At 38.6% G+C, this 21,193-nt stretch overlaps 1 protein-coding gene and 1 long non-coding RNA gene across 2 annotated transcripts in view; one reads left to right on the top strand and one right to left on the bottom strand.

Moving 5' to 3' along the window:
* The first annotated feature begins 42 nt into the window (after positions 1–42).
* LOC138111195 (uncharacterized) lies at positions 43–10,015 on the top strand. The gene is made up of 3 exons (XR_011151270.1): positions 43–146; positions 2,603–2,696; positions 3,253–10,015. It is a non-coding gene; the product is annotated as an uncharacterized lncRNA (long non-coding RNA).
* Positions 10,016–11,398: 1,383 nt separating this feature from the next.
* Positions 11,399–21,193, bottom strand: part of QSER1 (glutamine and serine rich 1) — a 41,517-nt gene continuing 31,722 nt past the window's right edge. The window contains exons 9-13 of the mRNA XM_069016519.1: positions 19,610–19,747; positions 18,183–18,280; positions 14,278–14,430; positions 13,151–13,246; positions 11,399–12,575 (exon numbers count right to left, since the gene is read on the bottom strand). Of these exons, the coding sequence (XP_068872620.1) occupies positions 12,435–12,575; positions 13,151–13,246; positions 14,278–14,430; positions 18,183–18,280; positions 19,610–19,747 (626 nt within the window). The 3' untranslated portion in view covers positions 11,399–12,434. The remainder of the gene's footprint in view (positions 12,576–13,150; positions 13,247–14,277; positions 14,431–18,182; positions 18,281–19,609; positions 19,748–21,193) is intronic.

Here is a 21,193-nt window from a genome sequence, read left to right as displayed (position 1 = left end):
GAAAGGGCAGCGACCGCCCAGGCATTGCCCGATCTGCTGCCAGAGCGGCGTCGTTTCAGTGAGCAATTACGGGAAACTCGTCAGGGACAGGAGGGACGTCTGGAGATCGTACACCCCAATCCCCCTGCCGAGGTCACCCGGAGCAGGTGATACAGGAATGCGTTCGGGTGGGTTTGGAATGCCTGTTCCAGTGAGCTGCTACTTTTAATGGAAAGTTCTTCCTCATATCGAGGTGGAACTTCTTGTTTTTTATTTTATGGCCATTGCTCCTCGTCCTTTTACTGGGCAGCACCGAAAAGAGCATGATACCATCCTCTTGTTACCTGCCTTTGAGATGTTTACGTGCATTGATGAGATCCCCTCAGTCTTCTCTTCTCCAGACTAAACAAGCTTAGCTCCTGCAGTCTCTCCTCTTAAGAGAGATGCTCCATACTCCTCATCATCTTGTGACCCTCCACTGACCCTCTCTAGTAGCTCCACGTCTGTTTTGTACTGAGGAGCCCCAGAACTGGACACAGTATTCCAGATAAGACTGGTGGGTCCATAGGAAGTGGCTGCTGTGGGAAAGGGGGAAATGTTGCAGAGAGATGATTCTACTCGAGGTCATGCCCCTAGTGTGAGAGCACCACTGGTCCTGGATGGGGCACTGTGCTCTCATACACAGGCACGAGATTTCACAGAATCCCGGGTGGGTCAGGACCACAGTGGGACACCTGGTCCAGCCTCCCTGCTCAAGCAGGGCCCCCCAGAGCACATGGCACAGGATTGTGTCCGGATGGTTCTGGAATGTCTCAGGGAGGTGATTCCACAGCCTCCCTGGGCAATGTTGTCCCAGTGCTCAGTCACTGCACAGTGAAGAAGTTCTTCCTCAGGTTTAGGTAGAACTTCCTGTGGATCAGTTTCTGCCCATTCTTGTCCTATTGCTTGGCACCAGTGAGAAATGCCTGGCTCCATCCTCTTGGCTTTAGCTATTTATATGCATGGATGAGACCCCCTCTCTGTTCTCTTCTCAAGGCTGAACAGGCCCAGCTCCCTCAGCCTTTCCTTGTTAGAGAGATTCTCCAGTCCCCCAATCGTCCTCATTGCCCTCAGGTGCACCCACTCTGGGAGCTTCATTTCTCTCTTAATTTGTCTCTTAATCAATTCTCTTTCTTTATTTCCCCTGTATTTTCTGTGTCATTTAAAACCCCAAACTGGTCTGATCTGTTTCTGTGGGTTAACCTGAGCACAGGCCTTGTACATGGCCACGGCTGAACACCCAAACCCTGTCCTTGGCTGTTACTGTGGGACACACAGCTTGAACACCACATGTGGTTGAAGTTTCCCTGTGATGTCTTTTATGAGCTGTTTATTATAGCAGCTGGCATTTCTCATTGCAAGGAAATGAAATAATAAATTCATTTTCAGAGTAGTAAGTGTTTTTCTACCGCCTGCAGCAAACTGCTGTGAGATCCAACATAATTTTCTGCTAAGTATAAAATATTTTGATATTCTTACTCAATGGAAGTGTATTAGAACAACATAAAATCATTCATGGTTTTCGGACTGATTTCCATAGGAACACACAAAGCCAAACTGATCTCCATGATACACAGACTCAGAAGTATGCAATGCACATTAATGGCCAAATAATATAGTGTTACAAGTGATTCAAAAATTTACTTGGAGACATCAGATTATTGAACTTTAGCCTGTTCTATGTGAAATTCTGAGCTAGCAGGTGTAAATGCAGGATGTTTGCTATCCACTGAAGCTCAGGGCAGCCTTCTTTTATCCTCATTTGTCATGCTTATAGGTAAGGCACTGCAAGTTTCTTCATTGTATGCAAATAAATAGATAATGCACTTCATTTGAAGCTGTGAAAAATTACTACAGGCAACTAGGGACCACAGACTTGTGGCAGACAAACGTTTCTTCATGTCTCATTGCCTGAGCAGTACAGTATTTAATAAAGGGAGTTCTAAAAGTGGAAGTTTTTGTGAAGTTTTTCGGATGAGGAAGTCTTAATTCTCTGGGCACAGAGAAAAAGGAATCTATTCAAGCTGTAGCAAAATGCCAGCCTATGAAAATGAAAGTTCATCTGTCCCTTCAACAATAGGAAGTGCCCAAGAGAGATTTCTTTCTTGGGGAAAGAAGGGAAGATGATTAAAAAAAAAAAAAAAAGTAGGCCTGATTCACAGGTGCCAATAAGAACACAGTAAAATAACATAAAATGCATAGGTCAGTGGGGATTTGCACTATTTTATTATTGCCTGCTTCTGTAGCAGTTTGATGCTAGACTTTTTGATGCATTGCCAAAACACAACTGCAAACCAGTAAATGCCAGAGTTCATTTTCACTTTCAAAAATCATTTACTTTTGCACAGTTATTGAAATAAAGTGATGCAGTCAATCCTTCTGCAATGGTTCACTAATCTTGAGAGAATTTAAACCCACATTTTCAAATAGGAGGTGTACCAATCAGTTGAGAACTTTGCACCTTACGTTGGAGAATGATTTGCCAAAACACTGCTTGCAGGGAACAGAGCAAGCCACAGCCAATGCACTGTGGGCTGCTCATCAAGAAGTTTGAAAGGTTTTTATTCTTGTATTTTATTACCAGAGAATCAGCAGCCTACCCTGGATTTCTGCCTTTGCCTTCATGTTTTCTCCCAGTGACCACAGCCCTGGCACCCCAGATTTGGCAGGGGTAGATGGTAGGTGTTGCCTGGTGAGACAGCTGTGGTCAAACAGTATCTGGTATCAAAGGATTTTGAGAAATGCTAGCTTTTGGTATTTCTTAAAATGACATAATTATAAAATGCTTTCCTAAAGCACAGATAGATAGACTTTTATGTAGTTATTAATATATATATAGCTATTGGCAATTTAATAATTGTTTATACTTTTATACAGTCACTTTAAGTAGTGCAACCTCGTGCAGCCAGGATGGTCTTGGCTGGGGAATTCCTCAGGCTGCGGTGGAAAGATCTCAGGATAAAAGTACAACTCACTGTATCTGGTTTCCCCCTCCACAGCATGTTCCCCTAATTAACCTCCATAAAGCTGAACACAGGATGCACAAGAGAATGCCAATTACAAAGACAAAATTAACATAATTTATTCATAAAATCATTTAAGACCAATGTATTTTTAACAAATTATGCAAACAAGTCCTAGTTTGTACAGTTGTATCAGGTTCTTTGCAACTGTCATAAAGAACTTCTATAGCAAGGAACAGCAAAATAAAAATTTATTTTCATTTATTTCCAGGTCATCTAGAAATACTCCTACCAGCCTACAAAAGGATCAAGAGAGTGGTTATGTTTTAAAGAACTTAAAAACTCCAGTTTTCGAGAATTTCTGAGTCTCATGCAAGAGCTGTAGGGTTTAATTAGAAGTATAAAGCAGAAAGAGAGTATTTAAATTCAACAGCCAAGATTTCAGGTACGTCTGCTGCTCAGGAGCTGATTAACTTCCTCATGTCAATTAAGTGTTTGTTCAAGGATAAAGATGATGATAAAGACCCACATTCAGGTCTTGTCTGATCATGGAGGGAGAGAAGGCAAAATGGAAACTTGCAGCTCACAAAGTGAGGAATGATGCTCACCTCCATGCAAAATGCTGTCTAGCTTTTCCCATAATGAACCTGGAATCTGGGCAGCCAACCAGGATGTGGAAGTGAGAGCACCTGTAATTTCCAGGTATTCTGGGCACAAATGAAGGAGATATAATTGGATATAAGACTTTACAAAGTAAAAACATGAGTGTGTGATTAAGTATTTCAGGAACACTATCAAAAAGACAAAAGTTGGAGGCCGTGTTGTCCAAAAGAGGTAGAGGTGCCTTAATAGAAAATATGGGGTGCTGCTGGTTTATCTACAACAGATCAATGCTTGGTTAAGTGACTGGGAAATGTTCTGTGTTCTTGAAAGAAACACAGGAAAAAGTTTTCATTTCATAGCTTTAAAAAAAACTGGAAGAACACCGAAGTTGGAATGTAAGCTGTTCTAAAACCCAGAATTGTTCAGTGTTTCAGTTATTATTCAAATTTTTAATGCCAAAATTGATAGTGACTTGTCACTGAAAATTGATTGGGAAATAAAGAGGCATTTTTGCAGAATAATACCATCCAATTTCTTATTTTCAAAAGCATTTAGATCCCGCTTTTTTGAATGGTTAACAGAGAACCCTGCATTTCAAATGCCTCTCTTACATCTCAAACACATCAAAAAGGCTCTTCTTTCTATACCAAACTTTATTCTTTAGATTTCAAATGTCTTCCCATAACAATATAGCTTTAAAGATTGTGTATATCAACACAGCTTAAATGTATATATACATTTTTTTTTTTTTGCCATTATCATCAGGATCTGTTGAACCCAATCTTTATGTCTGTTTCTGAAAAAGCATAGCAATTAATAATTACCATAAAAATTCAGAAAAATATTCCAGTTATTTAGAACAGTTACACTTCTGGTTTTTTCCCACTTAAATATCAACAATGCCTGTATTCACTTCAGTGGTGAAGTTGATGAAAGGAGGACATTATAAAAAGTAACCCTTAAAATGTTGCTCCATTCCATTCACAAATGTCGAGACAAATTAAAGTTCAGCATATGGTTCAGTGTCACACAGAGATACTCACGGAAGGGAAAATCAACAGCTTCTGTTACAGAAATTGCTGCAATTATTAAATTATCATGGCATTATCAAATCTGCTCTACTTCATTGCCTGAAGATACAAAGGCCAATGTAAAAGGTTTTTAATAATGAAACGGACCTATAAAAATTGGAAAACTTTCTTCTCTGGTAATCTCAAATTTAAGAAAATGAACGGCTATTCACACAATATCAGATTGCAGTGGGCTGTTTGACAAGATGGACAGATCTGAAGGTAGATTACAGAACTGCCACAGTGAATCTCCCTAATTACTGACTGACAGGTTCTGCCATTTGTAGCTCAGAGCATGAGGATTGCTCGGGGTTGAGCTCCACCGGCTGGAGAGGACGGACAGTCTCCCTTAGGATGCAGAGAGGGTTATTCACAAATTCACTCTGCTCAGTCCCATTTCCCATCTACATTTGAATTAAAAAAGAGGACAGCGTAGGTTCTCTGGGATACAGTGATTGCCATCTGGCAACGCTGAAGCCATAGCAACCACAGCACCGGTCCCACCATGGAGAGGCTGCTCCAGCGCGCCCCTGGCCTGGGCAAGAGCACGATTTACTCGTGAAGGGCAGCTCTGGAATTTTATGGCGAAGTGAAATCTGTAAGGATTCCACCCTGGCATTTTTGAAGAGACTGGAACAATGAACAAGCTCCCAGGACAGAAGCTTCTGGGTGCCGGACTCTCCGAGGCGACAAAGGGCACATTGTTCGGGAGCACCATCCTTCCATTGCCGGGCTGGAATACCAATGTGTCTGCGGGATCACGGCAGGCAGGGCTCGGCGAGCGCAGGGCAGGGAGGCGACAGGCGGAGGGAGGCGACAGGCGGAGCCTGTGCTGGTGCACACTGACCCCCGCTGGAATGCGCTCCGGGAGGAGACGCAGCGGCTGCACGGGCAGACACGAGCCCTCGAGGCGGCTCGCGGTAAGGAAGTGGAAACGGAGCAACGTCACCACAAACACAACTTGTGATGTCACAAGCCCCCATTTATCAGGCTTAATAAAGATAAAAGGATTTTGTCTTAAGCGGATTTTTCAGCTTTTCCCTCTAGTGGAGGTTTCCCGGGACTTCAAGCGCGACTACACACCGTAACCACGGAGTGACTCCACCATCCCTAGGTGAGTTCTGGCACAGGGGTCCTGGCACCGCTGTCTGGATCACGACTCCTCTCAGAACAGTGAAGGCTCACTGTCCTCTACACGCCAGAAACCTGCTCAGCCAGAATGAGCGAGGGCAATCAGACACTTGGAATAATTCAAGCGGCAGAAGTCACTCTCTGGCCAGCTGGGAGGTGCAGTTCCTGATCGAATGTGAACTCCTCTATTTTGCAGCACAAACCCAAACGCTAACCCGTGTTACTACTGAAAGGAGCTTTAGGTAAGTTCAGAAAGAGTTAGGGGAGCAGCTCTCACCAGTTCGTAGTTGTGGAGAGCCTGGATGAGCAGTGATGTCCACCTGAAGCATGGTGAGGTAGTAACTTCTACTGATCCACCAGGGACAAGTTCCACGTTCCTCCTCCTACAGTGAGCACTCACTAGTGGCACCAGCTTAATGGGGCAGGAGGAGCTGAGGGGTGAGGGGGGAGAAAAGTGAGAACTATAAATGGATTTGCTGAGCAAAACTGAATTCCTGATTTTCACCATTTGTTTTGATTTTCTTAGAAAAGAGCTGCATACAATTTATGCTCTAGGGCAGAGAATCAGGCTTATTGTTTATGTATGTCAGAAGCAGGAATCTACAATTTACCTTTTATATTACTGTACAATGTGCTGGGGCCACCTAACTCAATTATGCCATATTTTGCCAAGCCCATGGTTTAGGATAGGAAAATGGCTCCAGAAGCATCCTGCAGAATTTTATTACCCCACTACACTGAAAGGGAACTTGTACAGTTCCTGTCAAAAAGAAAGTAACAGTCCCTGCCCCAGCATTTCTTGTTACCTGGTTTCTGGGGTTTATTTAAGCCAGTTGGTTCCAGAATTGCTACACTTGGATTCTCATAGAACACATAAGCACTCTCTCCAACTCCTTTGACTGTGGTCAAACTACCTCTCTGGCTGTCTAAACAAAGTTGCTGGATGCTGCACTGAAACAAATTAAGTGTTCCCTTACTGTCGTTTGTTAGGAAAGCTGTAGGGACAGGAATTCCTGTGTTCTGACCAACAACAAAAATCTGGGTGGTTTCAGAAGCCACCAAAGCTGCTTTACTTAGGGAAGAGCTCTAAATCCCCATTCTCCCAGAGCTTTGAACACGTTGCCCATTTGACCTAACCACATAATAAAACATTGATGCTCCAGCTTTTATTCGATTATCATATCACTTACCTTCTGTTGCCACAGCAAAAATATCTGATACATAATGCACAGACAAATCACACTAGCAGCCACCACAGTTAGAAAGGAAAGGATGATGCAGACCAACAAAATTCTACTCAAAAGGTCTTGCTATCACGTCCTGAAGTCTGAGAAGGCTACATTGTTTAAGATTTCAAGTAACAGATGTAAAAACGAGACTTCATTCGTTCATAAATTGAATGAAAAACTAAAATGAAGGGCCTTAGCTGCTCCCTCAGTCCTGCTCATGGGTTCTGCTGTTACTGCTACTTCCCTCTATGCTTCAGTAGCTAAAAAAATACCAACAAAACCAACCAAAATTAAACACACACAGAGAAAAGAAAATACCCAGTGGAAGTCTTAAAAGCAGAAACCTATAACATACACAGGACAAATGAGAGAGTACAGGCCTGAAATTTTGTTTGCTGTTTTCCCTGACTCACCATTTATTTTTCTCCTTTATAAATAGCTTGTTCTCCGTATTTAGTGCTGTATTCTTATAAGAGATCAAAAGAATTTTAAGACAGTTTTCTGTACTTCAATTTCTAGAAATGAAACAAAGATTTGTTAGGTTATCTATGGAAAAGGCAAACAGTTAATTCAGAGCAAGTAATTTTGATTGCCTAAGATACTTACCCACAACCTGCTGATAGTAGGTGCTGCTTTCCTTTTCTAAAAAGCTGTGTGCATTCAGCTTCTTGCCTTGCTTTCTTATTTTTTTTAAAACCTTCATAAATTAAAAGTTGTATCTGAAACACAGCATTGAAATCTTCAGGACTGCAACAGGACATTCTCCGCCTACCTGCTCCCCAAAGTATTTTTTGGAGAAAACAACAATCAACTCCATGGCAAAATGACTCATTTTATATTCAACCTTGGTTTGCAAGGAAGCTTATACAGAGGGCCATTAAAAAAAAGTATTCCAGCCTCCAGCTTCTTTTTGTTCAAGTAAGTTGCTCAGAGAAGGCCTGCCATGGATCTTATGGACAATATCCACAGCATGGCAGTTCAGCCCTCTGTGTGAGGGAAAAGGAGTTGTAAGAATATCCAGAGTAATTCATCGTAGCTGGAGGGCAAAAAATACCAAAACTCTGTGGAACACCATTTCTGCCTCTAAGGTACATAGAGATGACATTCTAGGCTAGCAAGAAAGAGAACAAATGAAAATACTAAAATTGAGGTAAACTCCACCTGAATCACAGCAGCAGTCTCTCTCTTACCCCAACAGTCTGACTCCTCACTTACCACAGCAGTTTAAGATCTGGCAGCTATAATGTACAAATTAATTCAGAACATTTAGAACCCAGAGTTAAAAAATCCAGATCAACCAGACATACTCAATTCAGGCAACATAATGGAACCCCCCTCCCCCCCAAACCCTAAAACTGTATTTCTTCATGTTGCAAGCAGAAAATGTAGTCTAAATTGCCAATTTGTTTCCAACAATCTTGACTTTTTGAGACTTAATATTTTAATAACAAATGACTAAGCATTATAAGGTTTTTGTTTAAAAAGTGTTTTCACTTTAATGGGTTTAGTTAATAACATCATGAATGGTACAAAACTGTCCTTTTTCACATTTCCATACAATGTATTATGGACCACCTGAAAATCTGGACTAAGAATGCATAAAGTGTCTCTTAATTAGCCCTAGCTTCATTTTTGCCATATGTAGAACAGATATGCAGAAAAACATGCATTTATTACCAATGACATGTTAATATTAGCTTAAATAATAAAATATGGCAGAATGTGCACTGTGAAATGCACAGGTTTGTAATAGGGTAAGAGAGACCAAATGTCAAGTGCTGGCAACGAAATAAGAAATGGTTGATGACACACTGACATTTTGTGACCATAGTATTAGCTTTTCTGCTTTAAAATTGTTTTAAATAGTAGTAAATACTTAAATAATATTTAAAATATATTTCCTATGGAAATCATTTACTTGGAAGACAGCCTGTAAGATCTGACTTTTTAAAAAGTAGTATTTAATTTTGACAATATATGAATACAATACATGCCACGGAACCTCAAAGACCCTAAAGTCCTTAGCTGTTCTCAGAAACAATTTCTCAATCCAATTTTGTCTCAGATTTTTTGCTAGCAAAACTTTGGAAGTAGCATCTCAAAGCAAACCTCGCCTTTACGAGAAATGCTGTATTTGAATAAAACCAAACCCAGTGTAAATTGGGATGCCACACTAAAGGATAGTGGAATTAAAAGCCAAATAACTGATTATGCAATTTGTTTCATTCCTGTTTTGCTAATTCTTAGTCTAAGGAGGGCTTTGTTCCTTCCTAGTGCATCTTCTCTCGCAGTCAAATCAGTGCTCAAATTCCACTGTCAGATGTTAAGGGATGAAGACCTCACTGTAAGTCCAAGGGGAAAGAATTTGAGGTGTGGGTGCAGACTTCATTATCTAAAATGCAACAAAACAAAGTATTTGTGCAAAAAAAATAATTTGTACATTGACTTTTTCTTTAAGTTTGCTTCAGTATAAAAAAACCTCTTCAATCCTACTAACAAAGCTTTGCTTTGCTTTATGACCCTTCAACACACACAAGAGTTCCATGTTCTTAATTCTAATTTGGTAAATTAACAATCCAGCCACCATTTTTGCACCCCAAGACAAAGATGGAAGCTCCATTATATTAATCTTTAATAGGCCGGGGCAGTTACTTTTATTCAACACAAGTTTTTCCTGTCTTCTACAGGCACAGTGCTTGTTTAACTGGCCTTGGGAACAAAACAGCCAAAAACAAGCCAGGTCACTTTCTATGGCAGTGCAGAGCATCCTGGCTCCCCCACCCCTTGTATTTTTTTTAAATGGTCGTTGCTAAAATTACTTTCTTTTTAAATAGGGACAAGCTACTCCAAAAGCCTCCCACTTCTTTTTTTCAGCTTCTAAGAACTGAAAGCAGCTTTCTAAATTCTAGATTCAGAAATCTAGAGTAAGTACACAGTAGTGGTAATCTTTTAGAAAGCACAGAGAACTCTCTCGTTGCTTCATAGTCATGTTAGGAAGGGGTGTGAGAGAGACAAAGTCTGACAAGCTCTTTACTACATCATCAAGGAGCCAATTCAATTGTTCCCTCAGTCTGTACCCTAATGATTTTTAAAACTACAGACTAGGAATGTCCAAACTGTGCTGTGCTCATCGCTGTAATGTGACTACAGAACTCTGCCTGGGCAAGTAACTCCCTCTCATGAATCTACACCCACTGCCAACCATCCCAGTAAGGGAAGGCACTGAGTAAACTTGGGAATGCCCACTTGTAATTGAAGACTGTACCAGGCACGTTTCTACCGTACCTCCAGGGTGCACATTTACATTAAAATCATTTTATCTGATTGCTCCCAAGGCTGGTAACTCTGCTGTTTGGTTTCACCCTATAAACTCGAGCTCCTACCAGACCCAGCAGGACTGAAACTATAGAAATTCCTTACCCCCACGGCTACCCTTCTTTTCACTCTGGTAATTAATTAGCTCCATGATTGCTCTAACAATCTGCATATTCTGCCTAAACCCAAACCCACCTCGCTCTCCGTGATAATTGCAGACATAGCAGTAGCACAATGTGTCATTAACACGACAGTGACCTCCCTTTTTAAAGCAAAACCACGAGGAAGAGGCTTTAAAAAAGGCAAGGGCACATACCCATTTCTGTTCATCGTAGTCTGCACACAAATTGTAAAGAATTATTGCTTTTTAAGGATGAAAAGCTTTGGAAATATGGTAAACATCCTACAAGGTTCTAAATCTAATCAGCTAAAATTCTGTACATACTTTAATACTCAAACCTCTATTTGCTTACTCAAGATCAAATAATTTCATTTTCACATCTATTCATTAAACTCTTTATAGTTCTACGGTCTAATGAATATTTAACAACTAAATAGGATCAAAACACGGGGAAAAGGTCACATGGCAATGAACATTATTTCATTTGGCCAATGAATAGTGAACCCTGCTCTCTTGGCTGAAATTAAGGCACTAAGTGGCAGTCAAAGGATAAAGGAATGAAGTTTTTTTCTACATTATCTGAAAAAAGACCAACATAACTTTTTTTTTAGGACGCCAGTAGAGTACATCTCCATTCTGAATGACTCGATAAGGCATTCTATTGGCAAATTTAAAGAAAATGTTCTCCTGATTAGAGCCCATTACATTCATTGTCTGAGTGTGACTAGTGGCACAGCTAACTGTTAACAACCTGGAGGGGGAGAAAAGCTACAAAGATGTCTGAAGACTTGAAAGGCACCAAAAAAAGAACAGCTCTGCAACTGCCAGTTCTACAAACAATTATGTAGGCTGTGTTTAACACTGCATATAGTCTATTCAATCAACAATCTTTGTTGACCACGATAAAGTGTAGTAGCTCTTCATTTAAACTCTCAGTTAATCAAGTGCTAGTTTAGTAAGAAATTTATTTTCACATATCAGAAAATAATTGCAGTGTCTAACACAACTACACTTAAAGCAAAACTAGTCTAGTATGCATTATGCATTATTCTGGTTAACACTGAAGCAAACCTGTATAAACAAAAGGGTTACCTCGAGATACATAGTTTACAATATAAAATCAACATATAAATGAATAGGATTTACTGAAAACAATGGAAAGTGTATTACAAAGATACATGTAACAATTTTAACCACAATATTTCCTCTGTGAAAAATACAACTATTAGTGAGATAAAATGTACAATTGATTTTTTTTTTTCAAAAGAAAAAAAAAACCCACAGTATAAAGGAAAATATTTTTTTCTTCAAAACAGGGAAAATAGTTAAGGTCATTGTCTTTCATTACAATATAATTTGACACAAAAGCAGTCATAGGATTGCACCAACTCCATGTTCAGTCTCCTGAACATGACAATAGTAAAAGGAGTCCATAAAGCATAATGAAATTTCTGGATTTTATGATGGCAATATACGTATGCAGAAACTGATGTCACTCCGGCTCTGTTCACAAAATGTACAAAACTCTAAATTTGGTGGCCAGACATGTAAAAATTAGTTCGCCCCAACGCTGACTTTTCTCTCACTTAGTCAGGGATGGAAAAATCTGTAGTATTTTAAGTGTTGTTATCTGTTGAGCAATAAAAAAGAAAAAAAGTATATGTAGTGCATGCTTTATCACTTGTCAAAAACATTTCTGAAAATAAAACTAAGTTATCCAATAGTTTACAAAATAGAAAACAACTCTTCAGGTTAAAAATGTGGTTAGGTTTTCGTTTAGTTCCATCTCCAAAGGACTGATTTCCTTGGCAGCATCATTTTTCCTTAGCATGAGCCAAGGCACAGAGTTCCATAAAGAGAAATAAAAATGGCTACGAACAAGAATGCAGTCTGGCATTGTAAAAGAAATCAGAGCCTCTCTCTGAGCTTTCTGTTCCATCAGGTTAGTGCTGTAGAAAAATGTGGGATTTGGGATACATTTTTGTTAGGAGCATTTCTGCTGGACACGATTCAAAAGTTCACCAAACTTTTCAAAAAGATCCTCCACCCATTTTATGTTTTTCATGCACAGCTGCACAATCTCTTCCTGGCCTAGATCTGCACTCGTCTTCTGAACAGAAGAAATCTATTTAAAAAAGAGAAGGAGGGGGGGGAGAGAGATGCACACACACATTAGGCAGCCAGAATTGGAGAATTTTCATTTTTGTAATAGTCTGCAGTTAAATATGAGCCTTCTTTGCCAGAAAACCTTTACTTTTTAAAACAAGGGTAATGTCCCCCAAAATGCATTTCTTAACAACTAAGCCAGATCTCAACTCTTGTATTTCTGCTACCTGAAATATTTCCACCAAGGATTTGCAGAAGAAATAAAGGTGTGGCATTCTAAGACAAAAAATAAGCTTTTAGATCCAAGGAGTTAAATACACTGATAACATTTGTTTATTTTGGATAACAGTGAAGAACACTTCAGGGAATCCCACAAACCTTGCAAGCCTCACATCTGAATGTTCTGAACAGCAGTTCCCATTAGGGACAACCCATGTGGTCAGTGTAGCCTTTTGTTTGCCATAAAGAATTAATAAAAATAGGAGGCCTCGATTCATACTCATTTACCAAGAAGGAGAGAACAGTCTCTCAAGTTGGACTCAATTCCCTCAATAAATTCCCTCAATGAATGCAAAAAATGAGAACAATACTTACCTCTTCTTTACATGTTAGATATATGTGATATTTGTAATGATGGAGTGAGTGATACAAAGAATACAACTGTATTTTTTCTGGATCTACTGTAAACTCCTGCAAAAAGAACAATTATTTTAGGAAAATTCATGTTATTTACCAAGAGACATTATGGACTTTTTCTTCTGCAAACAATTTTTTTTTTTTAACAATTCAAAAATGGAGTGCTTCATTCATATCATTATTGTGACATATCTGGCAAACTGTAATTCACATCATATCATAATTATCTCCTATCTCCACTGTCCATGTTGTTTTATCAAAACCAGGTGTGAGAATGCTTTCGGTCATCCTGAATGCACTGCAAGCCCAAAATGGGTAAGACAACCCCTTCTCAAGAAGTATTGCAAGAACTACCAAAGCTTAACCATTATTCTACCAGACTGATGGCTATGATTGCAAAGGACACAGACTTTGTGCTTGAGAAGGCTGATCTGTACTTATCTAAAATTAGGTTACTTTGGCAAGAAATATGTGTGAGCTGTATGTACAGGTCATTTGTCAAGCCACTATTTACTGCAGGGAGATAAGACTGAGCAAGCCAAATCTAGTTAGAGTGCTCCCCAGGCATACTATGGAAATAAACAATGTGTGCTTCTCAAGTTTTTACCACACTGCTTTTTAATTTATTTTTTTTTAAATTTAAGATACACAGTTTCCTTCTGCCATTGAAAATGAAGAACGGAAGAAGATAGAACTCAATTTTTAAGAAGTGTTCTCTGATCTCAGATTTTACAGTATTTTTTTTTTTAATCAACAAGTCATTGTATCATTTACTTTGCAGCAAGTGCAAACTGTTATTACTATGATCTACAGTTGCAATGGTGAAGGAAAATTGTTGCTTCTCTAGCAACAGCCCAGGAAGCTGACAAACTATCTTTCACATATGAGTTATAATAATGATTTAATGTACTCCTTTAAAAGTTGGGTTTTGACATTCCCTTTTTACAGAAGAAGGGCCTCCCTCAAAGATTTTATATTTTGATAAACCAACCAAACCACCTAACACACAAAGCAGTGTTTTAAATAAACGAGGTTATCATAGCACAAGTCAGATGGTGGCAGCAACAAACCCTGTGAACACTCACCTGTGCTGATTTAGTGGTTGATTTAGAAGCCCTCAGTGTTTTCTTGTTGTAAGCTTTACCATTCATTTTGATCTTAGACACAGACGTTCCTCCACACTTTGTCTTGGAATCCCGAGTGATCACTGTCAGTTCAGGAAAGTTTTCCAAAGCGTTCTTTAACAGAGCATATAAAGACAAAGGATTATAAAAAAATCAAGAATGGCCACATTGATGACAAATTGGCCATTTTCTTTGAAGAGTTTAGAGTGCAGCTTATTAGGAAAAAATTTATTCTTCCACAAAGACCTGATAAAGTGTCTTTATCAGATCATTCAACCATATCTAGTTTGGGAAGCATGACCACCTGTTCTTGATTACTGTAATTTTTCAAGACCAGCAGATCCTTTCACTGTAGGTCAGAATAACATCTGTGATTCTATCACTAGAAAGAGAGGGCAGGGAAGCTCCACAGGGTAATTTTTGTCTTCTAAAATGCTTTCCATTCCATTTCTACCCAAGAATCTCTAAGGCCCAGTTACTTGAAGATCTCTAAGTATTTAATGCATAGTCAGGCACACAGGGAATGGATGCCTAAATACCTTCATAGCTTTTGTCCCAGATTTTGCAAATTACAAACTAATTGCATCTCATAAGATCTGTAAGGTAGAAAAGCTTATGCACAGTGAAGTAGAAGGCTGGTTCAAAAAAGCCAAAGTTTAAGACATTTTAACTCACAAGAGTGAACTGCATTTCTGGCAGCTTCAGTTCTACATTATTTGCATGAGTAAATTTGAATACAATTTTGTTGTACAAATACAGTATTATGTTAGCAGCTCCTGCTATGCTACATAATCTGGCCCTGAAAAAAATGTTTCAAGTCAAATAAACATGCATCTTTGTATTACACTCCAGTATGATGCAGAAAAATACACATATGGAAAAATGAATCAATGCTGCAGCTCAAGGACCTTACTTGGGACTATTGGGTTAAGATATGAAATTAACTCCATTTTTATATTTTCTTTTAACAAACAGTACCTGACTACAACAACCTCCCCTGCCTATAATTTATTAGCTCTTTATCTATATCAGCCATTTTGTACTTTACTAAACAAACCTCTCAGTAAACAGCTATTAAATCTCCTGCACAGTGGTAGCAGTAACCTTGACCAGCCAACCTGTCCATATCCAGTCTTTCTTACAATACTTTCAAAGTGGAACAACTTTAGCAGGTTTGAATTATTCGGTTTTGCTATCCACTATAAGTTTAATTTGGAGTGTCAAGAGGCTCTGGCCACTTTTGGCTTCCTCTGGAGAATTCCTAAGAACCAGAACAGTTCCACAGCCCCACCACTGTCCTAAACCAGACAAATGTGAATTGGAATAAGGAAGTGAATACTGGTGATTTCTGCATCTTTGGGAGCACAAGACACAAAATGGTGATAATTATTTTCAAATGAAGTTTACACAATTCAGCTGAGATGCTTCACTTACTGAGCTCCAAATAAAGCAACAATAATGTTTTATAATTTTTTTTATAAAAACTCTTACCCAAAGGATGCAATGAATGTTAGAACTATAAAAAATGTTACAGGCAAAACTACCAAACACTGACTGCAAACTTCAGTGTCTGCTTTGGTTTGTAATACAGTGCTAACATATTCCATACTAACTATATCCAGTGGAAAAACAATATTAAATTCATCCATGACTATCAATGCAGAACATTGATAATGTAAAATCATTCAAATTGATTGATACCAGTGAATGACAAATGATATTTTTCATTTACTGCTTCCTTCAGTGCCTCATTCAGCTTTAATATCTGAACTAGTTATTTGATTAAAGGTGGATCGGAAACCTCCTGTATCTTAGAGAGTATTACACATTTTCCTAACCACTGCAGCCACTTATGATGAGGGGTAGGCATTTCATTCTTATCCAAGATATTGACCCAAGGATGGCACAAGTTGGCACTGTCACACCAGAAGAAAAACATAAAAGGTTTTCTATCTTGCAGATGACATCACAAGCAGATCCCTTCCTTATATCCATTAACACCATTAAAGTCTTGCAGATGATATGATGGAATATAGTCTCAAGTTAACTTTAGAAATATGATACATAATCTGGTTCTAAGTGAACACACAGCAAAGCTATTGAATTCACTATGGACTCCAAGGACTCCAACTTAATTAGCAGCTGGAATTACATGTTGGTATTACAGAAAATTATAGTAGCTTTTTCCCCTTAAACTGGAAAAAAATAATCAAATGTGGCTACCTCTCACTTTTTGTATACTGTGAATGGAACTAGAATTCAACAAATTTGTATCTTCCCTTAACTGGCCTATCTTTGCACCGACAGGTCAAAACAAGGTATTAATAACTATTAACACAAAATTCTTACCATAACAGAACAGAAATGGGGTGTTAACATATGCTACCTCTCTGAGGCTCTGTGCATTCGAAATTATACAGCCCTCCCCAGGCCTTTTTACTGTAAGGAGGAAGCCACAGGAAATTGTGTTCAAGCAGGCAGAAATTGTTCAGCTGTTGGGAACACAGCATAACTAACACTAAAAAACTCCAAGAACAGTGTGAATTACAGCTGTTTCACTGGTTGATGGTGTTCTCCTCCCTGAAACAAGGCCACTTCATGTCCCACAAGGCTTACCAGGAATGGAATGGGGAAAAAAGGTTTCATGATGGAAAAGAGCAGAACTTTCAAGTCTGTTATTATCTCCCTCCTCTCACCTAGTTCTCAAAAATAAGCTCACAGCCCTCCAAAGACAGCACTAATTCTCCAAGTGTCTCTGTACTGTGGGCATAAGGGGACAGGGAAAGAGTGGCAAAAGAGCAAGTTTGGGTTGATTATGTTTATAGTCAGGCCTGCTTTACTGCTGTTGGCCTCAAAACTGTTAGAACAAATAATCAGTCTGATTATAGACATTGCCAAAAGGCTGTCTTATTCCCAAGCAGTAGGACAAGAGAAAATGGCCTCATGGTGTGCTAGGGGAGGTTTAGAGTGGATATTAGGAAAAATTTCTTCACCAGAAGGGTTATGAAGTACTGGAACGGTGGCCAGGGAAGTGGTGAAGACACCATCCCTGGAGGTCTCTGAAACACATGCAGCAGATGTGGCACTTTGGGACAGGGCTTTGTGGTGGACTTGGCAGTGCTGGGTTAATGGTTGGAATTGATCTTTCCTAACCTAAATGACTCCATGAGTGAAAATACCCTTCCTGCACTTGCAAACTCTGCATTGTTGCCTGGAGGGTGGGTGGGAACAGTAGGAAGCACAGTGATTATCCTCCTGTTTACCTTCTCTCTACTGAGATGGTACGGCTTCTCTCTTCCCTGTCCACATCCAGACCTGTTTTTTTATTACCACGTCAAAGCTGCTGTAATATGGGCTTGTTATCCACACTTTTCTCAACTTTCCATGCTGAAGATACATGAAAGAGCACACACATGAGTTGTTCTTGCATCCCTCTGTCCTGGTTTTAAACTCCTCTGATCATGTTCTCTACTTCAAAGAGGTTCAGACATCTGCTCCACAGCATAGCTATTTCATGTAAAAGTTTATTTTTAGGCAATACAAACATTTAACCAAAGCTCTAGAAGGACAGGAAACAGATTTTCTTTTGGCAAACTTGAAAAGCTTAAAGGAAAAAAAATGCTTGAGAACGAACCAGAAAGCACGGGGAGTAAAACCAGAACTCTACCTTTGCAGTATAAACTCCTCCATCCCAAAATGTTCTCCAAATGCCACATACCAGCACTAAATTTATAGCATCTCTTTCAAACCCATATTCACTTCTGTTACAAATGTGCCTTCTGGGTTTTAAGCTGTGCCTGCATGGTAGCATTCAGTGATTTACTTAAAACACCACTTTTAAAAGCCTAGAATTTGAAAGAGAATACCTTGAAAGCATGATCCAAGCGCAATTTGGAAAGCAGCCTTTTCCTATTGTCATTCAGCATACCATCAATTTTTCTCATGTGAGGCAAAAGTAGCTCATCTAAAAGACACATTAAAAACCCACAGCAGCTGATTATTAAGAGACACACAATCGTGAGATTCATATTCAATCTATACTTTAATCCATTAATATACAATGTGGAAAGTAAAAAATAAAGCAGTTGGCACATAATCTAATTTCAAATGTGAGAGAATAATCTTTTTTTTTTTTGATCAGCTCACTAAGCTGGTCTAGGTAGTACGAAGTTTAATTGCTGACTACAATCCTGCTCCTTCTCTGACTTTCTTTTCCTACAAGGAAAAATTAAGACAGAGCAATACAGAGCGTAAATTTTAGAGACAATTTTACACCATTTCCTAGATAATCCTCTCCTGTGCAATACAACTGGCAGTTTTATGAAGACAAGTATGTGGTTTTGACATTTGTTATTCCATTTTACAAGAAATGGTCCTGCTGGCATTTATTAAAAAAAAAAAAAAAAAAGAGGAAAGTGCTTACTGATAAAAGTTATCTGATAAACCACTGTGAATTTCACAATATACAGCTGAACACAGGCATGTGGCCAGGAATGAAAATTTACAGCTCAGTATGAAGCCTTTTATTTATAAAGTCAATTACTTTGGGTTTAGTGGGACTACTGACATAATGCATGGGTCTGAAATCTTGAGGTAAGTGTGCACTAATGCACACTCAGGAGAGGCAGGAGAGAAGAGGCTAGAAAAGATTTTTTTTTAACACAGGCAATCAGAAAACAGTACAAAACAACAGCTTACAATGAAATAATACATGAAATGATTTCTCTTTTGGAACCTTTATCTTGGTACATGAGTGTTTTACTAAATTTTGAGAAATAGGAGGTTCAACTTGTACCCTGGAGTCTACTAGGGTAAATAAATCCAAACATTTTGTCAACAAAAAAAAAAGTGTTAATATAATTTTCTTTGATCTGGATTTTAAGATTTCAGAGTTTAAAAAGCAGAATTCTTAATACTAGGAGGAATCATAACTACTTACAGTTATAAGCCTATTTCTTCATGAGAAAGCAAACACACTTGAAACTGTAATTTTAAATAAATGTTTGCTAAGGTTTGAAGTATAGTAACTGTAGGAACAAAGAGCTCTATTCTGACATTCACAGCAAAATTCTAATGCAGCAAAACAGATAAAACAATATTGCGAAATTACTTTGATTATTCAAAGAGAATGCAAAAATACAAATACACACAAATAACACATGTAGATTATTCCAATGAGGTTATATAACTAGAATTTTGTTAGGTTCGTGGGGTTTTATTTAAAAACCACTTGCTTTACTGATTAATAACCTTAAAATCTAGTAAGAACACACAAATGTTAAACATACTATACCATTGCTCTTTTCCAAGGCTTGCATTGTGTCTGGATCCAAGGCAATGCTAACAAGCAACTCCATGTAGCTCTTGAAAGTCTCTTTCATAGCTCTTGTATTCAAAAAGCGAGTAACAAGTGGAGCTGGAGGTATAACCTCTGAAAAGTAAACAGGATAGAAGGATTTTTTCCTTCAATAGCCTACAAATTTGTGGTTTTCAAAATGGAAGGTTTCTCTCTTAAAACACAAGTGACCCCTACTGGTACCCCAAGAGATTAAAACTCAATGCAGTCAATTGCAATAAACTACTTACATGTCAAAAACAGGGGCAGACACCAAATATAATACAAATGGTTCAACTTTTTAAACTAGATATAGGTAAAAATTTACATTATATTTTAAGGAATTTAAACATTTTTCTATTATTGTAGATGAATGTTTAGAGAAAAAGGATAATTAATAACTTCAGTCAAGCAAAGCACCCCAAGTGCAGTTTTCAAGTCAATGCAAGTACCTCCCAAAACTGCAAAATTTGAAGTCATCCAACAGGAAAATGAATTTCAGAGTACTAATGTCACTTAGGAGCCTGCATACAACTGAAGTCAATCACACCTAATTTTTCAACCCACCAAAAAAAGGCAAAAGAAAATTTTGTCAGTGAAGCAATGTAGGCACATATTTGTGCTTACTCTGAGGAAGCTGTTATTTTTTCATAGACAGCAATTTTAACATGCACATGGAGTAGTCATCAGTACTAGTAAGCATTCTGGAGCTTTTTATAGCTCCATGTCTGACACCAGGGTTTTGCAGTGATTCAGCCAGCAAGGCTGTTAAACTTCCTCAGGGATGACTGTAATCACCAGGTTACTTGAGGCCTTAAATATGGAGTTTGCTTGAAAAATATTTTAAAGGTGCTGTCTTCACAGAGGCAGTGTTCCAGTACATCAATGATTGTTTATCTATATTTAAAAGTCACCAGGATGCTTTAGAAATGCAGCAATAATAAAAGTATGAGTAATACACAGCTTTGCTTCAAACATACAGGAAATAAACAAAAAGAACCCTGCAAAATGCACTGTAAATCTGCTACCACAGGTAACCCTTATAAACCCTGTAAACTTCAGAAATCCCTTTCTCTTTGGAGAATTCCTGCAAACATTGAATCTCAATGTTCTATGAATGTCTTAACAGAAGATCTGCTCAGCAGGCTACATTTGAACAGCTGGCATTCAGACAAGCAATGAAGCAGCCAAAAAGGCAACTGCTTTTTCTCCTTGGATTTTGAAAAAACAACAGCAGCATCTGAATTCTGCCCACATCTCCACGCAGGCAAAGATTACAGGAATGTTATTTTAGACATGACAAGCAGTTGCAATGGAAAACTAATGAAGAATCTCATTCTTTAGATGTATTCAAAAATCAAATCGGCTTCTCCTCCTACAATTGTACCTGTCACAGACAGCAAGCAGTAAAACATGTATTTATGTAGATAAACTACACCTGAAATAACTTCAATTGTACACATTTGCCTATACATCAACAAGTTTTAAGAAATTCATTTTGCATGGCACTTTCAGATTTCATATTTTCTTTCTGAGGCTTGT

Source organism: Aphelocoma coerulescens, chromosome 5 (assembly GCF_041296385.1).
Source record: "Aphelocoma coerulescens isolate FSJ_1873_10779 chromosome 5, UR_Acoe_1.0, whole genome shotgun sequence".
Taxonomy (NCBI): domain Eukaryota; kingdom Metazoa; phylum Chordata; class Aves; order Passeriformes; family Corvidae; genus Aphelocoma; species Aphelocoma coerulescens.
The sequence above is the reverse complement of the archived record's forward strand: the minus strand, read 5'-3'. Positions and strand labels throughout refer to the sequence as shown.